An 18,861-nucleotide genomic window follows, 5' to 3' on the forward strand; every position below is an offset into this window, starting at 1 on the left:
CTTTTGAAACTTTAGTTTTGAATGTTCTGCTATGGTCTTTTGTCTGCTAGCCCCTACTCACACAAGTTTGCTGTGATTTAAGCTGTACAATGAGAAGAAATTACGGCAAATAACGTCATCAAATCAAAAGAAGTTTCTTTTATTAATGAGCTCTGTGGCTTCCAAACAACTGTGTTTGATTTCATGTGGATTTCTGAAATACTGCGTTTGTCTGCAGTATTGATTGCTCTGTAGAAATGTGTGAACTCTTTACTCCTGTTCAGGTGCTGAGGGACTGAGGGTAGAGTTTGACCGCCAGTGTTCTACGGAGCGGCGTCACGATCCACTCACCATAATGGATGGCGTCAACAGGATTGTGTCCGTCCGATCAGGTTCGGAGAAACGGTGCTTTTCAAAATGTCTTGTGTGATTTACTCTTAAGTGCTGAATGAAATGTGCCACTGCCTCTGACTGACGACTTGTTAGGGATATGCCAGTAAAAGAGAGGAAAACCTGTGTTAATTGATACTGTCTTTTAAACTAAGAAGTTTGTAGGATCTAGACGCAAAGATTGATCTCGTGTCTTTGGATGTAGAGACTCTCTGGGAAGTGAATGTTAGGTTGTCCAGTTCTTCCAAAGAGCAGATAGAGTGTAAAATTCAGTGTTTAGCACCCCTGCCAACATGTATGAATTTCTATATAATCAAAGTGTATTCTAAAAAATTGGAAAAGAATACTTATTTTGCTAGCTTTTTCCTTTTTCAGGTAGTACTTAGAGAAATTTCAGCTTTCATACAGTCAAGACAAATGCTCTTCTGCTGTCAAATGTCCAAAATAATAGCTCGGTGCTCTTTCTTTCTGTTTCCTGCTCTGGTCTTTGTATGTGACACTACGTGAATTCTCCACATCTTTAATCTTGACATCTCTGTTTTAATTTTTAAGCAGTATTAATTTGTAGGAGGTTTTGGAGGAATATTTTTAATCACATCAAATTTTGTGTTGAACTTACCCATACACTACATTGTGTGCGAGGGTCTCAGTAGTTACTGCCTGTGCAGTTGTGATGTGGGCTTTTAATGTTGACCCACTTTTCCCCAGACATGTTTCATTACTGAGATATTTCCTGGTTGGTTCCTGGTTGGAAGCTGTAAAGCTTAATTTAAATGTATAGGTTATTACATATTTTTGTAATATGAAAGCTAATTTGAAAATAGGACAATGGATTTTAGTAAGCTCTCTCAGTAGCCTCCTGAATGTGGTACTGAAAGTACTAAGGCTATCTGCTAGCAGTGCTAATTGAACTTTTTAAGACTTAATATAACATTTTTACATTTATGTTCATGTGCTTTACATAGCTTTTTTTCTTGAATGCCTTTGTGTGATGTTTATTGTTGGTGATCTCCGATAAACGGGACGGGGAGCCCAGACAAGCATTCCAGGAGCCTTTTATTATTTTATTTGGCATCAGTCTCACAAGAGATGGGACCGGGCTCACGTGTCTGAGACACCCAAAACCTTCTGTTTGCAAAGCACTCTTAAAAGCTTTTTAGCCAATCAGCGTGCTTCTAAAAGTTACAAACAGCTGTCTTAACCAATTCATAAACAGCACATGTACAACTGTTGAATAAAATACTGGATTGTTATGCCTTGACATAACAATACACAATATCCCATTATAAGGCTTAAATTTATCTATCTTGCTAAGCTAATATTTTTTGCAACTCCAAAATCTGTCTAGGCCAAACCTAGAAACCCTAACCATTGTTTTAATGTCCTTGGTGCTGCATAACTGTATCTTCTTCTAGTTTTTCACAGGCAAAGCTGAATTCTAAATCCTTTGCTTTATTTTCTGAGGCCTGCTTTTATTTCTCACACCTAAAATCCTTTCCACCTTTTGTATTTCCCCACATTTATCATCTTTAACCAATTGCTGTTGATGAGTGGCTAGCATTTGGCTCAGGCAGAAGAGCTGAATTTGCTTGTCTTGCCTACTGTAACAGGTCGTGAGTGGTCAGACTGGTCTAGTGAATTGCGAATTCCAGGGGATGAGTTAAAGTGGAAGTTCATCAGTGATGGGTCTGTGAATGGATGGGGATGGCGTTTCACAGTTTACCCTATCATGCCAGCTGCAGGTAAGGTATCACATACATCATTTACAGGAGGGTAAGAGTAGGTTTTTATTGTTAGCTTTTTACACTGCACTTATTGCATGGTATTTACGTGCCAAAGTTCAACAGTTCATTTACATTTATACTAAGAAAACATTTTCATTCATACTTAGGAAACTTTTTCAGCTAAGTCCTGAGAGGTGCACTTCTACATAGAGAAGAGAGAAAAATATTTTGTAATCACTCTAGTTTGCCTCTTCATCAATGAAGAGAAGATACTTCTGGGACACAAGTCATCTGAAATGCCCTTATTTTTTAAAATGTGTCTGTTTTAAAATTACATGAATTAAGTCATGAAAGTGCATTTTTCTTCCAAGTCTCTTCAAAGGGAAGTAGAATAGATAACTCAGATGCAGACTAGCACTCTAGAGTGCTGTGTTTGGCCAGCAAAATCCTGCTTATGTTCTGTTCTTATTTCAGTTCGAGGACAAGCCTTCCCCAGCTTTTTTTTGTTGTTGCTTTTTGTTTCTTGCAGGCCCTAAAGACCTTCTCTCAGATCGTTGCATTCTTTCATGTCCTTCAATGGATTTGGTTACGTGTTTGTTGGATTTTCGCTTAAATTTTGCTTCTAACAGGAGCATAGTTCCTCGCTTGGCAGCTTCTCTTGCAGCTTGTGCTCAACTGAGTGCCTTAGGTGAGTATCGTCTTAAAATTAGGTCTGCGTTTTTTGAAGTTACGGTGATTGTTTTAAGTAATGACGTTCTTTGTGTGCATATTTTTCCTTAGCTGCTGGCCACAGAATGTGGGCTTTGCAGAGACTACGGAAACTGCTCACCACAGAATTTGGCCAGTCCATTAACATCAACCGGATCCTAGGGGATAACGAGGGAGAAACACGGGCTTTGGTAAGAAGGCAGGGATGCTCCTCTTCACATTTTTCACATTAAGATTAAAGTGCTAGCCCTGATGTACAACTTCCTTTGTGTTAGTGCAAAATAGGACATAGGCCAATGAATAGTCTTCTTGCACAGGTCTGCAAGTCTGTAAAGGTACTCCAGTTTAGCATAAAAAAAATGGCTAATTCCAAGAAGGAATAGATGTGCTTTCAGAATTGCCAAAAAGTGGTAGAAATAATTTTGTTTTAAGAAGTGGATGGAAATGGTACTTCACACAGCTATCTGTAGTTTGGGAAGTTATTCGTGTTTGTCACAGTCTTCTAAATAATGTACTTCCTGTAGTGAGTGCATGCACTATGACTAACTTTCTGGTTGTGTGGTGTTTTAGAGTTTCACAGGGAGTGCTTTAGCTGCTTTGGTTAAAGGTCTTCCAGAAGCTTTGCAGCGACAGTTTGACTATGAAGACCCCATTGTGAGAGGTGGCAAGCAATTGCTCCACAGCCCTTTCTTTAAGGTAATGCAGTACAATCAGTAAAGAATACTTTAAAATAGCTCTGGGATTTTTTGAGATGCGCGAAGTTCACTTAGTCCTATATCAGTAACATTTACTGACAAAACCAGAGTACTGCTTCTAAAAGGAGAAACAAATATACGAATGGCTAGGCAGAGAAGCTCAGAAAAACATCTTGTAAGCATGCTTTTTGGTAAGTGATTTTGAGCTGTCGTAATAGGAATGTTATATATTTCTATTTAGTTAGTTCAGTACTCCGAAGGTTTTATTTACATCCAGTTGGAAAAAATGACAATGTCTTAAATGGAGCCTGTACTTCAAAGTAAAAATAAACAAACTGAGGAAGTCTGGAGAAGAGCAAGAAGAATAAAAGGCTGAAAAAGCCTCCTTCATAGTATAAAAGTGAAACTAAGAGGGCATACCTATCTTAACAGAAAATCTTAGAAGTTTATAGGAGGAGGAAGTAATCTGTTGTTCACAATATTCATCTGAAACATTGATTTGAAATTGAGTCAAATTGAAAAGCAATTGAAAATTCATTGAATTGTAGAAAGGAGACAGAAATGGAAGGTAAAAAGTTAAGCACATGTGATTTGATATGGAAAAGTTAATTAATCTAGGAATGTGTTTCACAGGGAGGTTATGAAAATTTCTGGACTGAAAGAGGAAATTAGATACCTGTGTGAGATAGTGTGGGTACACTTGATGTTATCCCATCCATGAGGGTAATGAAGATGGATGGCTCTTAGTGACTTTACTTGTCTTTGAGACTCTATTCAGGCCCTACTAGCTTATGTGCTGTTCATCTCTATCAAATGCATACTGATTTTTATTGCATGTTTTTGATACCTCTCTAAAATGTTTTGATGGTCTGCAGGTGCTTGTGGCTCTGGCTTGTGACCTGGAGTTGGACACTCTCCCTTGCTGTGCAGAGACGCACAAATGGGCCTGGTTCAGGAGATACTGCATGGCATCCAGGGTTGCTGTGGCTCTTGATAAAAGGACACCATTACCTCGCCTTTTCCTTGATGAGGTACTGCAGGAGTACTTTAAATGGTTAATGGAACATGTGAAAGTGTTTCATGTAAAAAGATACACTGAGTTTGAATTATTTTATTCCAACTGTGGTAGGCGTAATCAGTAATTTGAATTATGTTGTTTAATGCAAAATATTTCACAGGTGGCAAAGAAAATCCGAGAATTAATGGCAGATAATGAAAATATGGATGTTCTTCATGAGTGCCATGACATCTTTAAGAGAGAACAGGATGAGCAGCTTGTCCAGTGGATGAATAGGTAATTTCTTTCAACTTTTACTGGTTTGGTCTTGTGATGCTTTGTTGTTGTACAATGATAAACTGTATTTTTTGAGACTTTTAAAAAGCTCTTTTAAAATTTTGCTTGTCTTGCATTTTCTGCAGACGACCTGATGATTGGACACTTTCAGCTGGAGGCAGTGGAACTATTTATGGTTGGGGTCATAATCACAGAGGACAGCTTGGTGGAATTGAAGGAGCAAAAGTCAAAGTCCCAACTCCATGTGAAGCTCTAGCCACCCTCAGACCAGTGCAGTTAATTGGTGGTGAACAGACTCTGTTTGCAGTGACTGCTGATGGGAAAGTAAGGATGCAACAAATGATTGCTTGTTTCATTCCCTTGAAATATTTCACCCTCAGTCAGAATGGGTTTGGCTAAATGAAAAGTAATGTGTATAGCACAGGTTTATTATTATTATTGTTATTGTTATTATTGTTGTTGTTGTTGGTAGTTAGTAACTTTCTTTCTTTAAGAATCTGAACTGTGCCAACTCCACCAGTACTTTCTACTGCTATAGCATTAAATGGCTGAAACAAGAAACATATTTTAGTTCTCAGTTCAAAAATATGATCCGATTTTGTCAAAGTTGGGTACAAGCAGCATGCTCACGGAGTTCCCTAAAACAGGGGTGATTATTTCTTGCTGACGAGGGAGAGGTATAATCTGAGATTGTTCACAGTTGGCTTAATGTAAGTTAGATATTGCAGCATCTCATTTCCAGGTGCTCAAATCCTGACCGAAAAGGAATCTTAATGCAGAAGTTTAGTGTAAGGTATAGGAGAAAAACATCAGTTCATGAATTCGAAATTTTTATTTTTATACAGATGGGAGCTGTTAAGGATGTGATGGAGAATTTTAGCTAGAGCTTTATGTAACAGTTACATTCATCTAGTGAGGTACTGTAATGATTCCTTGGGGTCAATATTATCTTTGTTAATAATTCACAGAAGGGTAAAGGGCAGATTAATGACATTTCTTGACATCATTCTGTTGAAAGAAATTATTCAGAGAGATGAAACAAATGAAAATCAGACATTAAAACTGTATTTAGGGGATGGAAGGAAAGAAACAACTGTGTTTAGGTGTGTATATTCTACAGAAGATGGAAAACAATAATAACGCTGCTTGGAAGGAGAGCTACAGGTCATAGATGATTTTGTAATGCTATCAAGCAAAGCTGTGGTCTCTTGATAGTTTTACAAAATAAGCTTTAGTATTTCAAACTAAATCCATTACATCAGTGGGAGTTCTTATTGACTTGAATGTAGCTGCATTTTCCCAAAGTTTTTTAGGTGAAATATTTCAAAATATTTCTTTATTTTCCAAGAATAAAGAATTCTTCTCTAGAATTCTTTTCTAGGGAATGTTCTGCATGAGGCAAACAAAACTAAATTTTATTCTTTACTTTAAAGCTGTATGCCACTGGATATGGAGCAGGTGGTAGGCTTGGAATTGGAGGAACGGAGTCAGTTTCTACTCCAACTTTACTGGAATCCATTCAACATGTGTTCATAAAGAAAGTTGCAGTGAACTCAGGAGGAAAGCACTGTTTGGCATTGTCTTTTGAGGGAGAAGTTTATTCTTGGGGTGAAGCAGAAGATGGCAAACTTGGTCATGGAAACCGAAGGCAAGTAACACTTTGAAATGTTATTTAAAAAAAACTATAAATGGTTACTTACCACAGTTGCTATATATTAAGAGTGCTCTATGAGTACTCCCTATATGCGCAAGTCAGCAGAAAGCAGTGATGTGGAAACGTACACTTTAAAATTGGAGAACCTCATCATATTTTTCAGATAAGCAGTTTATCTGATTTTTCTATTTGATATTGTCTTCTAACATATCTGTGGAAGCTAAAATTCATGGCTTTACTTTAGGATCTGTCTCGTAGGTATGTGGAACTTTCAGATACTTTTGGGAGCAAAACTGCTATTGTCCTTCTGATTTTCATATGCACTGTTGCCGACATTAAGGGAGAGGTTCTATTGTGTTAGAGACGATAATGTTCTGATCCAAATAAGAAGAATGCTTAAGTTCATGGGGGCAAAATTATATGTTTTATACTGGTACATTTTAGAAATTTTGGTGATGTGTCTTAAATTGGACTGATTTTCCAGGCTAAATGCTTAGTTTTTACCAGATTTTAGTTAAAGTGGCTTTGTAGTTTCAGTTTACCTGTAGTTCTGTAATATAACATGTGGTAAAATACTTACTCCTTTTATAGGCCTCTGTCTCTATTTCTGAATGAAATATTTTTCTAGTTAAATGAATCTGAATGAATTTTTCTAGTTAAAATTAAATCTTTAGGGTATTAAACTGGTATAAAGCAAATACTCAGCAATTTTAGGTGTCCTCATTCTCATTTTAAGAGCTTCTCTCTGTATACTGGTGAATGTGAATGGTCTATCCCAAAAGTTTGTCTAGACAGACATTTTCATTTTAGCCCTTGTGATCGCCCTCGTGTGATTGAGTCTCTGAGAGGCATAGAAGTGGTTGACATTGCTGCTGGGGGAGCCCACAGTGCTTGCATTACAGCTGCAGGAGACCTTTTCACGTGGGGAAAGGGAAGATATGGACGCCTTGGGCATGGAGATAGTGAGGACCAACTAAAACCTAAACTGGTAAGAAACCTTTGGAGCACTCAACAGTCTTTGTCCAGTTCATATCTTCTGATTTATAACTTTATGCCTTTCTGCATACAAAGAATGAAAGGGCAAAACAGTGGCATGTATTTGTAAGAAATGAACAAGCTCCCATGACTGAAAGGATAAAATGAAAGAGGAGCTGCAAAACTTTGTTAGTGGTCACCAAACAGCTTATAAGGAACTTATTTTAGAGATTTAAAGAAAACCCCCAAATCAAAAACCCCACCCCATAGTAAGTAAATTCTACCTGTTCACAGGAGTAGTTTGCGCTGAAAGTAACAAATGAGCTTGTTGTTTTCTGGGTTTCCTCATTATTTACTTCTTGGGAAATATAACAGTGTTTACAGTGATAGCTGCTGAGTCACTTGTAAACTGCTTTTTTTCTCCTGACACAGTAATGATGCTCTTAATTCTCACAACTGAATACTGAGACGTTACTGAAGTATGCACTAAGTTAATAAGAATTTAACCAAAGTAATTATGAAGTATTTGATTGCTATTTGCTAAGGAACGTTAAGCAAGTTTTGATTAAGAAGGTAGCTGTTTTCATTTGGTTCTTAAGTGGTAAGTCTGAGAACTTGGGCAGTGTGGAAAGTAGGAAGACTGCCAATACTAATAGCTGACAGTTGTAATTCAGACTGTTGTACTCCTGTGAACTAGACTCTATAAGGGATTTTAGTTAAAGTAATGGTATTAAGAAAACTGCCCTGTCTTTGAAATGAAAGTTCATTTTGCTTCCTGCATTCACTTGCTGAAAATACAGCAAAGGCCAAGTTTTCATTGGTTGTATCAAACCAAATGTTAGTTTGTTAGTTTTATTCATAGCTCTGTGTATCTATTTCTGTTGTTACAAACATTAACTTTTTCCAGTGTTTCAATCTGTGAGATGAGGTATCATGCATCTTAGTCCCCTTTGGGACCTTAACACCTGTATCCAGTTGTTCTCGTTCCCCTGACCCCCCCAAAACCCAAGGTTGGCCCACCTTTCCTTTCCCCACCCTGTATTCTGTGTGTGTATGAAAATAGATAACTATAGATGAATTGAAATATGTGAAGTTTCATGCTGCTTTGGATGATAGGTTGTGCCACCTGGAATCTGTTTCAAGTAGTGGCAAGGATAGGAAGGATGTGATATATGTGGGTCACCAACCTTTTACTTTGTCCTTCCAAATCCCATGCTTCATCACTAGATGGCATCATTTCAAAAGACGTCGACTAAATTCAGATTATGATGCGAGTGCTCAAAAATTGTAAACTAGTGAAAGACTATTTGAAAATAAGACATTTTTTTCCCCTTACTGTATTCAGTACAGGCCCAGAGAGCCCGAAATTATTTCAACAGAATATAGTCTTCAGTAACCTTAGGGTTTTGTACTGTTTTCCCTGACACTTAGGTAAAAAAATTTAACTAGTTCACCAATTAAAAAAAATAAGTCCTGTATTTAAAATACATAGTTGGGTTTCATTTGCTGGTTTGAAAAGAGCAAAGCTCTTAGAGGTGCCTTTATTTCCTTGTTCCTGTGCTGTTTCAGACTCGTAGTTCACCTCTCCAAGCTGAGTTTGTCATCTTTTGTGAAACGAAATGACTGAGTCTTTTATGGTGAGCAAAAATGAGTGATTTCATTCCAGGTGGAAGCTCTCCAGGGTTACCGTGTGATTGATATTGCCTGTGGCAGCGGGGATGCACAGACACTGTGCCTCACTGATGATGATACAGTCTGGTCCTGGGGTGATGGAGATTATGGAAAACTTGGGAGAGGAGGCAGTGATGGCTGTAAAGTACCAATGAAGGTATTTCTGTGTAACTTCATTTCTTTAGAAACCATGATGTTGGTGGAGAATGCTGAAGACAGATTTGTCAATGTGTACAAACTTTCACCCATCCTGGGACATCAGGATTCTTCTGGTGGTTCTTAAGAATGAGCTTTGTAGGCTACAATAACAAATCTTTAAGTTTTGTGCTGGCTGTTAAAGTTGACCTTGAAGGGTTTTTTTTTTTTTTTTGAAAAACGTTGCTGGTTTAAACAATATTTCTCGTTTTGATTTTGGTTCCTGTCAAAACATTAGGTTTTGCCAAGAAATCTTCATGTTTCTTTGTGTTAATAAGTTTACAATAGTCATAAGGTCAGTCCAGAAAGGGGTATCAATTAATTGGAAAGCAATCTTACTTTATATTCAACCCTTTCTATGAATGCATGGTTGACTTGGAATTTTTTCACGTTACATATGAAATCCATGTAGCCATTAAATTTGAATTCCAACATTTGTTATGAAGATGAATGTTGTTTGTGTTTGAGAAATGTCTATCACTGTGTATAGCTATGCACAGTGGATTGTAGATCGTAAATCCAGAAACACAATTACTTGGATACAGGTATCCCCGTTCTGTTTCCGAATGTTTCCAGCATGATGTAACATAATGTGAAAATAGCTTGTTTATATTTCATCATTGAGTCCCATAGGACTGATTGTAAAGCAGCAAAAGGTCCTACATAGAATAAATAGGAAGAGTCTGCTGGAGATAAAAATATTTTTATTATGTCAGCAGAATCACATCCATATCATACAAACTAAGGATGAGTGTTTGTAGACAAAACCTTATTGTTTCTATTCAGGGCAATTGCGGAGTAACTATGGGAAAAATGTACTAGAGGTGACCTTCAACAGTTTGTGAAATTTGAGCTCCTTCTTAGTGTTTAAGCAGTAAATGGTAGGAAGATTAAAGGAGTGGAATTCTTCTAAATTACCTACATAAACATTTCAATTTGTAAATACACATACAGAAATACACTAGTGTTATATTTTACTTTAGACAGTTCAGTCTACAGTCTCCTTAATTAACTCATTTGATTTTCATGTGATTTTATTTTTCTAGATTGATTCCCTCACAGGCCTTGGAGTGGTTAAAGTAGAATGTGGATCACAATTTTCTGTGGCCCTTACCAAATCTGGAGCTGTATATACATGGTAAGTATTCTGTATTAGTTATTTTGACAGTGTTAGATGTCACCTTGTCTGTAACAAGTATCAGTGTTACACTTCTTTCACTGTTTTGATCTTCTCTTTCAAAAGTTTTTTGAGTTTCTGTGTCTTGATTAGTAATAAAATCTACCACTGGGGAACATTTTCTGGTGCCATGAATGAAAAATCCAAGTGTTTTGTCTTGGAACCTAAGCACAGGGTTGTCATTCCAGACATTGACCACTGCAAGATGCAGAACTTCTAAGGAGGTCAGTAGAATTATAGGCATGAAGTGTCATGCAGGGCGGAAGGTGATAGCATAAATAACATTCTCATGTATTATCAAAGTTGTGTCTAGCTTGTGGTGGCTGTGGTCTGGGAATTTGATTTTAGAATTCATTGTTTTAATCTTCCTTACACCATTCCAAATTTTGTAGTTTAAACTACTAGACTGAAATGTTTAAAAAGGCTTAGCAAAATACCTTTCCAACTTCCCTCAGCTACCTTGTTTATATGACATTTTGGTGTCCATAAACTGTATGAAGTTCCAGTCCTTGAGATCAGTAAATACACTGTTTCTGCAGATGAATGCTTCTAATACTTGACTCCTTTAAGAGTGAAAGATAAGACCACACTCTGGAAAAGTGGTAAAAGGAGCTACACAGATTAAGTAAGAACATTGTATTGGAGGTGTAAGAATCTGTACTGAGTCAGCAGAATCACATCCATATAAAGTAGGGATGATTAATGTTGAATGTTTGGACAGTATTTTGGTATTGGACTTTGTAAGTACATCTACAGGTGAAATGTCAGACATAGCCTATCATTATATTTTTTCCACAGTTAAAACACAGTTTTTAAGTGTTTATTTCTCTGTGCAGGGGCAAGGGAGATTATCACCGTTTAGGCCATGGATCTGATGACCATGTTAGAAGACCACGACAAGTGCAGGGACTTCAAGGAAAGAAAGTTATTGCAATTGCTACGGGCTCTTTGCACTGTGTTTGCTGCACTGAAGATGGTATACAAATCAAATAATTTACTTAGTTTTTAGCACTGAATTTGAAAAAAATTGAAACTTTATCTTTTAGTTAACTGATGGTTGGTTGTCCTTGCTAAAAACACTGGTTCTCTGTGTGCATGGTTATATTTTGTGTTTGCAGATGTTGCAAGCAAGAAATTAAAGTGATCACATAGAACTAAATTAATAAAAATTAAAGAATTCAAGTTGCATAAGCACTGATGATCAAAGAAAAATATAGAGCTCTAAAGGTAATTACAGAATGGTCAAGCAGTGGCATTGAACGGATTTGGCTTTTGCGGGGTCTTGTGAGTTTGTTGAAGTGTTTAACTTGCTAACTGAAGCACTGAACAAACAACATTGCTTCTTACATAAGAGGTTGAGATAGTGAATATTCTTTGTAGCAGACTCAGTCCCACAAATAACAAGTTTGCACCATAACAGTGTTTTATAGGTGCTAGTGAAATACCGCTGCAGAAAATGAATGTGAGTAATGAATTATAGCTACACAAAATGAATGTTCAAGAACACCATTGTTACTTTAAAAGTATTTCCCAATTATCTTGCAACAGCAAGCACCTATTTTAATATCTTCTCTAGTAATACAGCTTATTATACATACAAAAATATTAAGCCTTTTAAATTTTTATTTTTTCATATTGGCTTTGCTTTTGCTATGAAACTATCAAATACAGGCTGTTCCTGATGTTCTGTTACTTTTCTGCTCTACCATCTTCTATTCTGGAACAGAACCTTTCAGTTAGACAAACTATGAGGAAAGAAATGCATCTTATGCTAGCTGCTCTGTAGAGACTGTGGACCTAACTATGTCAATCAAGATTCATCTGCACTAGATAGTGGATTTCAGGATGGCCGACAGTCCTAGAAATCTTACAGCCCAAGGCTTTATCTGGTTAATTAATTGCTAATAAAAATTTTAAAAGGCAAAAAGCTGGTATATTAGCTTCAGGATAATAAATTATTTTTATTGGTTTAGGGGAAGTGTATACATGGGGAGATAATGATGAAGGGCAGCTTGGAGATGGAACAACTAATGCCATCCAAAGACCACGCCTGGTTGCAGCACTTCAGGGTAAGAAGATCAACCGAGTAGCCTGTGGCTCAGCACATACTTTAGCTTGGTCAACCAGTAAACCTGCTAATGCTGGCAAGCTCCCTACACAGGTAATATTTTTGGCTTATTGAATTGAGATTTTAAACATACTTAATGTGGTTATTGCTGACTTTTCAGCAGATGTATTTCCTTTCCAAATCCCTGCATAGGCTCAGTGCTTTAGTTTGACTTCAAGTTTGAGCCAGTTACTTTGTTTTACTTCTGTATTTCCAAAGGATTCCATTTTTCTGAGCTGAAAAAGCCTCTTCATTCAGTGTTTAATCCAAATGTGAAACAGTAACTCAGTATGAAAATTGGCAGGAATTTAATTCTGCCTTGGAGCTGTGGAAATGTTATGCCTTCCAAGGGAGTTCTTAGTTGCTTGCTTTATATTGGGAAGCCTTGTTTTTGAATATTCTGCATTTCAGCTATGCCTGGAAGTAGTGATGACAAGATGTAAGGTTTATTTGTTTATGGATAAATTGTAAAATACAGAACAGCACTTGTATTCTGGCCATCATACAATACTTGGTTCAGTTTAGATGGATACTATTAGTATCTTTTATAAACAACTGAACTCCACATGCGAAGTTTTGACAGTGTGAATAAGCAAATATCTGCATTTCTAATACAAGTTTACCTACAAATCTAAGGGTTGTTGTTCTATTGAATAAAATAAAGTATATAATAATTCTAAGTTACATTTGGATATCATTACCTTATCCTAGGTTCCTATGGAGTACAATCATCTGCAGGAAATTCCCATCATTTCATTAAGAAACAGGCTTCTGCTGCTGCATCACATTTCAGAACTCTTCTGCCCTTGCATTCCAATGTTTGATCTTGAAGGAAGACTTGATGAAACTGGCCAAGGACCCTCAGTTGGGTTTGACACATTACGGGGAATTCTGATATCACAGGGAAAGGTATTTTATTAGAATGTTTCTAAGGGAGAGATTTTTAACCATAACGGAGAAGTACTGTTTAAGTTGTTTCTGAGGAAAAAAGAGCTGTATGTCTCAATTTGTTCTGTAAGCTGTGTATCAGATATTTGCATTCTGATGATGCAAACTTCTTTCTTTGTGTTTTTTTCTACAGTGTTTTTCTCAGTTCTTCATCATAGTGCTTTTTTGTGTTGATCTCAAAAATAACTTTACACTGTAAATCTTTAGTTTGTAGTATAGCTGAATTCTTCTAGAGTATTCAGTAAATGTTATCCTGGAAAAAATGTAAGATAGGAGACAATGACCAATTCATACCTGTTTGTATTTCAGCTACCAAGGTCAGGTGATATACTAGCAGATGGAAAGCTCTGTGGAGTTACAAGCTTGTTTTAGACTGAGCTAAAAGGGAAGACAGAATACCTAGGAGTTCAGTCTCAAGTGGTAAATAAAGGGTATTTTTATAGTTGTCAGTCATGAGAAAATGTAGATAATTGTAATGCTTCAAAGCTGCAACACTTATTCAAAACTTCAGATATGATAAGCAATAAAAACATGATTTGCCTTCAGTATAATCATTGGTTTGGGGTCTGAATTTTCTCACTGTCATAGTAATTTGTCTAACTGAAAAAAAAACCATTATACAAACTGACAAAATCTGCTGGGAGATATCTTAGAAAAGAGAATTGGTTAAGTGCTGTTCTGTGTCCTTAACTAAGACACATGGCCTGTAACTAGACTTCTTAGTATCTGTTGTCTCAGGGTCTCTTTCTCTAGACTCCAGTAAAATTGTGTAGTAGAACAAGCAAGCTGTGTCCATACTTCACAGACCAAGGGAAATCATCAAAACCTAAACGAGAAAGGAAATCCTTGCTGTTCTGTTCGTGAGCTTTTTATTTGTTAATGCTATTAATTGTGAGTCCTTACGTACATAATGTTACATATAAGAATGTGTATGCAGGAGGCACATTCAACCTAATTTGCTTGAGTCTGCAGAATAGTTACAGAAAGGCTGCAGACATAAGGTAAAATGGGATATCAGGAATAAATACCTCAGAAGCACTCACAAGGCATCAGAGGTTGTAATGCCATATTCATATATAGGCATTTAAGACAAGCTTACCTTCAGAGATTCTAAAGACTTAAAAATCTTCTTCATCTTTCTTGAAATTGACTGTAAAATTATATCCTAATATTTAGTGGGAGAACCTCAGCTACTTGAATTTGCACGAAAAGGGGTTTTTTAAAAATTTTTATTTGTTGTTTATTTATTGCTTTCCATAGCAAGATGATCTCATCTTTGGCTTTTTTGATTGTCATTCTCTGATGTTAATTATTCTCTATATCCTTATATTTTTCTAGTATAAACTAATTTATGCTTGTACTCAGATATATGTTGGTTGCTTAATAATTGTATCTGGGTGCAGTGCAACCTTTCAAGCCATGGTTTTGGGTGATACAGATGGGACTTTCTTCTTTACTTTTTCAGTATCCCCACTGTTTCAGACATGAAACATATTAGCACAAATAACATGATCCTTGGCTAACATCTTGCACCTTCATATTCTGTTCCTTTTTTATTTCCTGGGTGGAACTATGTGTTTATTCGCAAAATATGTGCAGGGTTCTGATTTGATTTCAGTTTTGCCATTATCTGGATTTTTTTTTAGGAGGCAGCTTTCAGAAAAGTTGTGCAAGCAACTATGGTGAGAGACCGTCAGCATGGGCCAGTTGTAGAGCTCAACAGGATACAGGTATTTTCAGCTGAAGTTCTGATTTACTCTCTGTATGTTTAGCCCACAGTGCTGTGTTGGTCAAAGCCCTCTTTTTGTTTTACCTGTTTGGTATCTGAGTGCTAAAGAGTTGAATTTTTGTCAGAGAATCAAACAATAAAGAAGTGAGTGCAGTTAGGACTGCTTATATTCATTTCAGTATGTTTTTATCCATACTGTAGTTGTTTGGGGAGAGGGTGATGACACTTGTTGAAATGTTAAGTGAATGATTTAGAGTCTTAATGAGTATGTCCTGCTTGACAAAGGACTTTTCAGAACTCACTCCATTAGATAGTTTAGGAGAGTAGTGATTCTGATGCTTTTCTTACCTTTCCAAATGCTCAGCTGAATTATTCATCTGTTGCTTTCAAAACAGAAAATGAAAGGTAAGAAAAAGAAAAAGGCATGGAAAGAAAGCTCTTGAATATAATTAAAATTCAGGCTGATAAACTCTTGTCCTTTGCTGGTCATCACATGTAGTCATATTGATTGCAGATGTCTTTGATACAAAAGGGCTTTTTTCTTTATCATTGATGTCAGAAAATGTAATGTTGTGCCTTAGGCCAGATATGTCTTTTTTCCATGGATACTTCTGTAACACAGAATAGTAAAACATTGTTTTCATTTAAATGGACTGCAGCCTGATCTTAGAGTCCTTATGCATTTCTTTCTGGTTGTGGTGGGTTCATTTTTTTTGTTCCTTTTTTTTTTTTCCACCTTAATTTTGCAAAAAGTAAGAAAATCTACCATTTGTGAGGTTAGAGTGAAGAAATTGTGAAAATTCAAACTTGTTATTTTCTGTTAGTGAACAAAAAATACATCCTGTTTTGGCTGGACCCTGTTTCTACTTCTTTGCCATGTTCTGTGGACATTTAAAATTTCTTGCTAATGTTCTGTGATTAAAATGTGTTGTTCTAGTTTATTAGAATCATACAGTCACTAAGTTTTTACTTATTGAGTCCAACTGTATTATTTGGGAAGCTGAAGAGTGTACCAGAGATTTTTAAATAACCTTTTAAGTGTGTGAATTCAGAAAGTCCAAAAAATATTGCTGGTATTTTAAGCAGGAAGTAAGTGATGAGTAGGTTTTGGGATCGTTTCCTAGTGTCCTCCTTCATTAGTTGAGATAGCTTGCTCTTGTATTTCAGTTTGCTATTTAAATCTGTCTTGAACCCTAGAAAAGAATTGGCAGCTTCCCTTCTTTGTACCTTCTGGGGGAAATAAAATATTGCTGTAACTGTCAGTTTAGTCAAGTGAAGACTACAAAAGGTCATGTTCCTAATCTGGCCTGATTACACAGAACTAAGTATGGCTTATAGTTTCTAGAATTAGCTTTTGCTCTGAATGAAAATGTGGATTCTGAAACTGTTCAATCCTTTATAATATTCAGTTGAAGATTCTAAGCTGCATTACCTAGTCACAAAAAAGTTAAATATCAGTGTCAAAATTCTTCATCCTATTTGCAGTTGTAAGTTAAAGTGCAGCTGGGCTTTAAGACCCCTTGGCTTTCAGAAGACTCTTTTTGCAGTTTATAGATTACATGGTGCTGTCAATTCACTTCGTCTTCCTTGGTATAAAAATAAACAGAGGAGTTTTTAATTTATACTTGTTTTCTAGGTATTGACTTTTTTTTTTTACAATACATCCTCAGCATCCCTTGCTGCTTAGTGGTTTCTTTGGAAATGCCAGAACTGAAGATAATGGCAGTGTAAAACCGAGCAAACCAACACTCCCTTCTCCTGGCAGGGTCCAGTGTTACAGGGACCAGATTCCTTTAGAGTAGATCACATTCGCCTTACGTACTACTTGGGCCTGGGTCTTTTCTGTTGGGAGCCTTGTAATGGTGAGATAGGGTAGTTTTCTGTACTTTTTCTGCTCAGGGTGTGTGAAAAACAATGTGATGGCTGTGCTGTAACTCAACTAAGTGCCAGCCTGGTGTTTCTGTAGCATAAAATTGAGTGTAGGTAATTTATGCATTGAGGTGTAGCATGAGGGCAAACTTGGATGCACGCAGATGGTATGGGATGCTGTTGCAGGACTACATAGGGCAGAAGAAACCAAATTTCATGCAGGTTTATCCATACTACTTTTCGGGAGTAGTCATTAAGTAAAATGTTCCAAAGCAGCACCTGGGCCTTGTTCTGGAGAGGTGTAATATAAGCAGACAAAAACTAACCCAGAAGTGAATTAACAGTTGTGTGTCTAGACAGGGTTCCAGTGCTCAGTTTTACTTACTGACCCTCATACTAGCAGATCAGATTTTCTTAAGTGTTTAAGTTCTGGTGTAATTCATGCAGTGTCAAATGGACAGTGTGTTTTGACCTATGAGCAGATACTTCCATAATGCTGTTAAAACATATCTTTGCACAGCAGTTGAAAGGAATTTCTTCCTTTTCAAAAGGAAGCAAATTTCACTTATTATGGAGAATGTCTACTTTCATGAATGTAATATGGCAAAGAATCTCCTGGTTTAATGTTCTTTACTGTCAAGGGAGGAATGTGATATGTATGGATATATGAAGTACCACTTTCAAGACCAGGTTCTTCCTCCTCACAAGGACTCCTTATGCAGTGTGGGTTATAGCAATCTCACTAACATGATGAGTAAAAATGATCTGATCTTAAAGTAGGCAGAGCATATGAATGAATTAATGATTTGTTCTTTTTGAGTGTCATTTCAAATTAAGTAACATCCCTCCATCCTGGTTATTGTCTTCTCCCTTATCAAATGTACTTGCAAAGAACACTCATTTCATGATAGCCTTCGTTTTCCTACACTGATCAGGCTAAGATTTTTTTGTCTGCTTGTGTAGAATAGTCTTTCCTCTACTCTTTATCTTTTTGTACTCTTATTTATTCTGTAGCATTTAAGTTTGAGCATAGAAAACTGAAACTCAGGGTACAGGTGAGAACTGTGTCTGTGCTTTTATAATTATTACACTGATACTTCTCTACCTCTTCTGGTGATTTTGTGGCATATCTTTGAATTGTGTTTGTTTTCTTCATAGGTCTGTCTTACCTGATAACTGTATATATTTCTCTTTCCTAGCTGATTCCAACTTAGAAGCTGTCATCTTTTTGTAAACCTTTTTTGTTGGTGTCTGAGTGCATGGCTTTATGTACTAGATTTCTCCCAACTTCTGGGAGAGAATTCTTCTGGGTTGAAGGGAGTCTCATGGGATGACCAGTATTTTTCAAGCTGCTCGAGACTAATACAAAGTTTCTCAATTTAAAACTTCTTGGCCAAATTTCTCTATTTAATTCAATGGATTTCTATTGAATTAAAACCAGCTTGTGTTGATAGAGAACATCTTACATCTGAGGATTTAGGTTTCTCAGCCTTTCAATAAAACCTGAAAGAAATCTGGTGGGTTTTTTATCCAAAGCCATCAGAAATATGCAGCATGAGAACAACTGGATTTTGAGATGCACTGTAGCTTGTAGTGTGACTAAATATAGGTTAGTGGGATAAGTTTGGGTTATTTCTGAATGAACAGTCTCACAGATATTGGTGATCTGTGTGCATGTAGGAGTCCCTTTGCAGTCAGGTTGAGAATATAAATTGCAGAACTCCAAGGAGGAAAAAAAACCCCCTT

General features: G+C 36.7%; 1 protein-coding gene across 3 annotated transcripts in view; it reads left to right on the plus strand.

Moving 5' to 3' along the window:
- The window catches only part of HERC2 (HECT and RLD domain containing E3 ubiquitin protein ligase 2), a 112,241-nt gene that overhangs the window by 86,069 nt on the left and 7,311 nt on the right, over positions 1-18,861 (plus strand). For all 3 annotated transcript variants that reach the window (XM_032100276.1, XM_032100278.1, XM_032100277.1), the window contains exons 71-86: positions 264-371; positions 1,980-2,111; positions 2,623-2,781; positions 2,874-2,992; positions 3,372-3,497; positions 4,372-4,527; positions 4,675-4,790; positions 4,916-5,114; positions 6,224-6,438; positions 7,255-7,432; positions 9,086-9,247; positions 10,332-10,423; positions 11,299-11,438; positions 12,436-12,623; positions 13,281-13,478; positions 15,164-15,247. In XM_032100276.1, coding sequence (XP_031956167.1) covers positions 264-371; positions 1,980-2,111; positions 2,623-2,781; positions 2,874-2,992; positions 3,372-3,497; positions 4,372-4,527; positions 4,675-4,790; positions 4,916-5,114; positions 6,224-6,438; positions 7,255-7,432; positions 9,086-9,247; positions 10,332-10,423; positions 11,299-11,438; positions 12,436-12,623; positions 13,281-13,478; positions 15,164-15,247 — 2,372 coding nt within the window. The remainder of the gene's footprint in view (positions 1-263; positions 372-1,979; positions 2,112-2,622; positions 2,782-2,873; positions 2,993-3,371; positions 3,498-4,371; positions 4,528-4,674; positions 4,791-4,915; positions 5,115-6,223; positions 6,439-7,254; positions 7,433-9,085; positions 9,248-10,331; positions 10,424-11,298; positions 11,439-12,435; positions 12,624-13,280; positions 13,479-15,163; positions 15,248-18,861) is intronic.

The sequence above is a fragment of the Corvus moneduloides genome, chromosome 2 (assembly GCF_009650955.1).
Source record: "Corvus moneduloides isolate bCorMon1 chromosome 2, bCorMon1.pri, whole genome shotgun sequence".
NCBI lineage: Eukaryota > Metazoa > Chordata > Aves > Passeriformes > Corvidae > Corvus > Corvus moneduloides.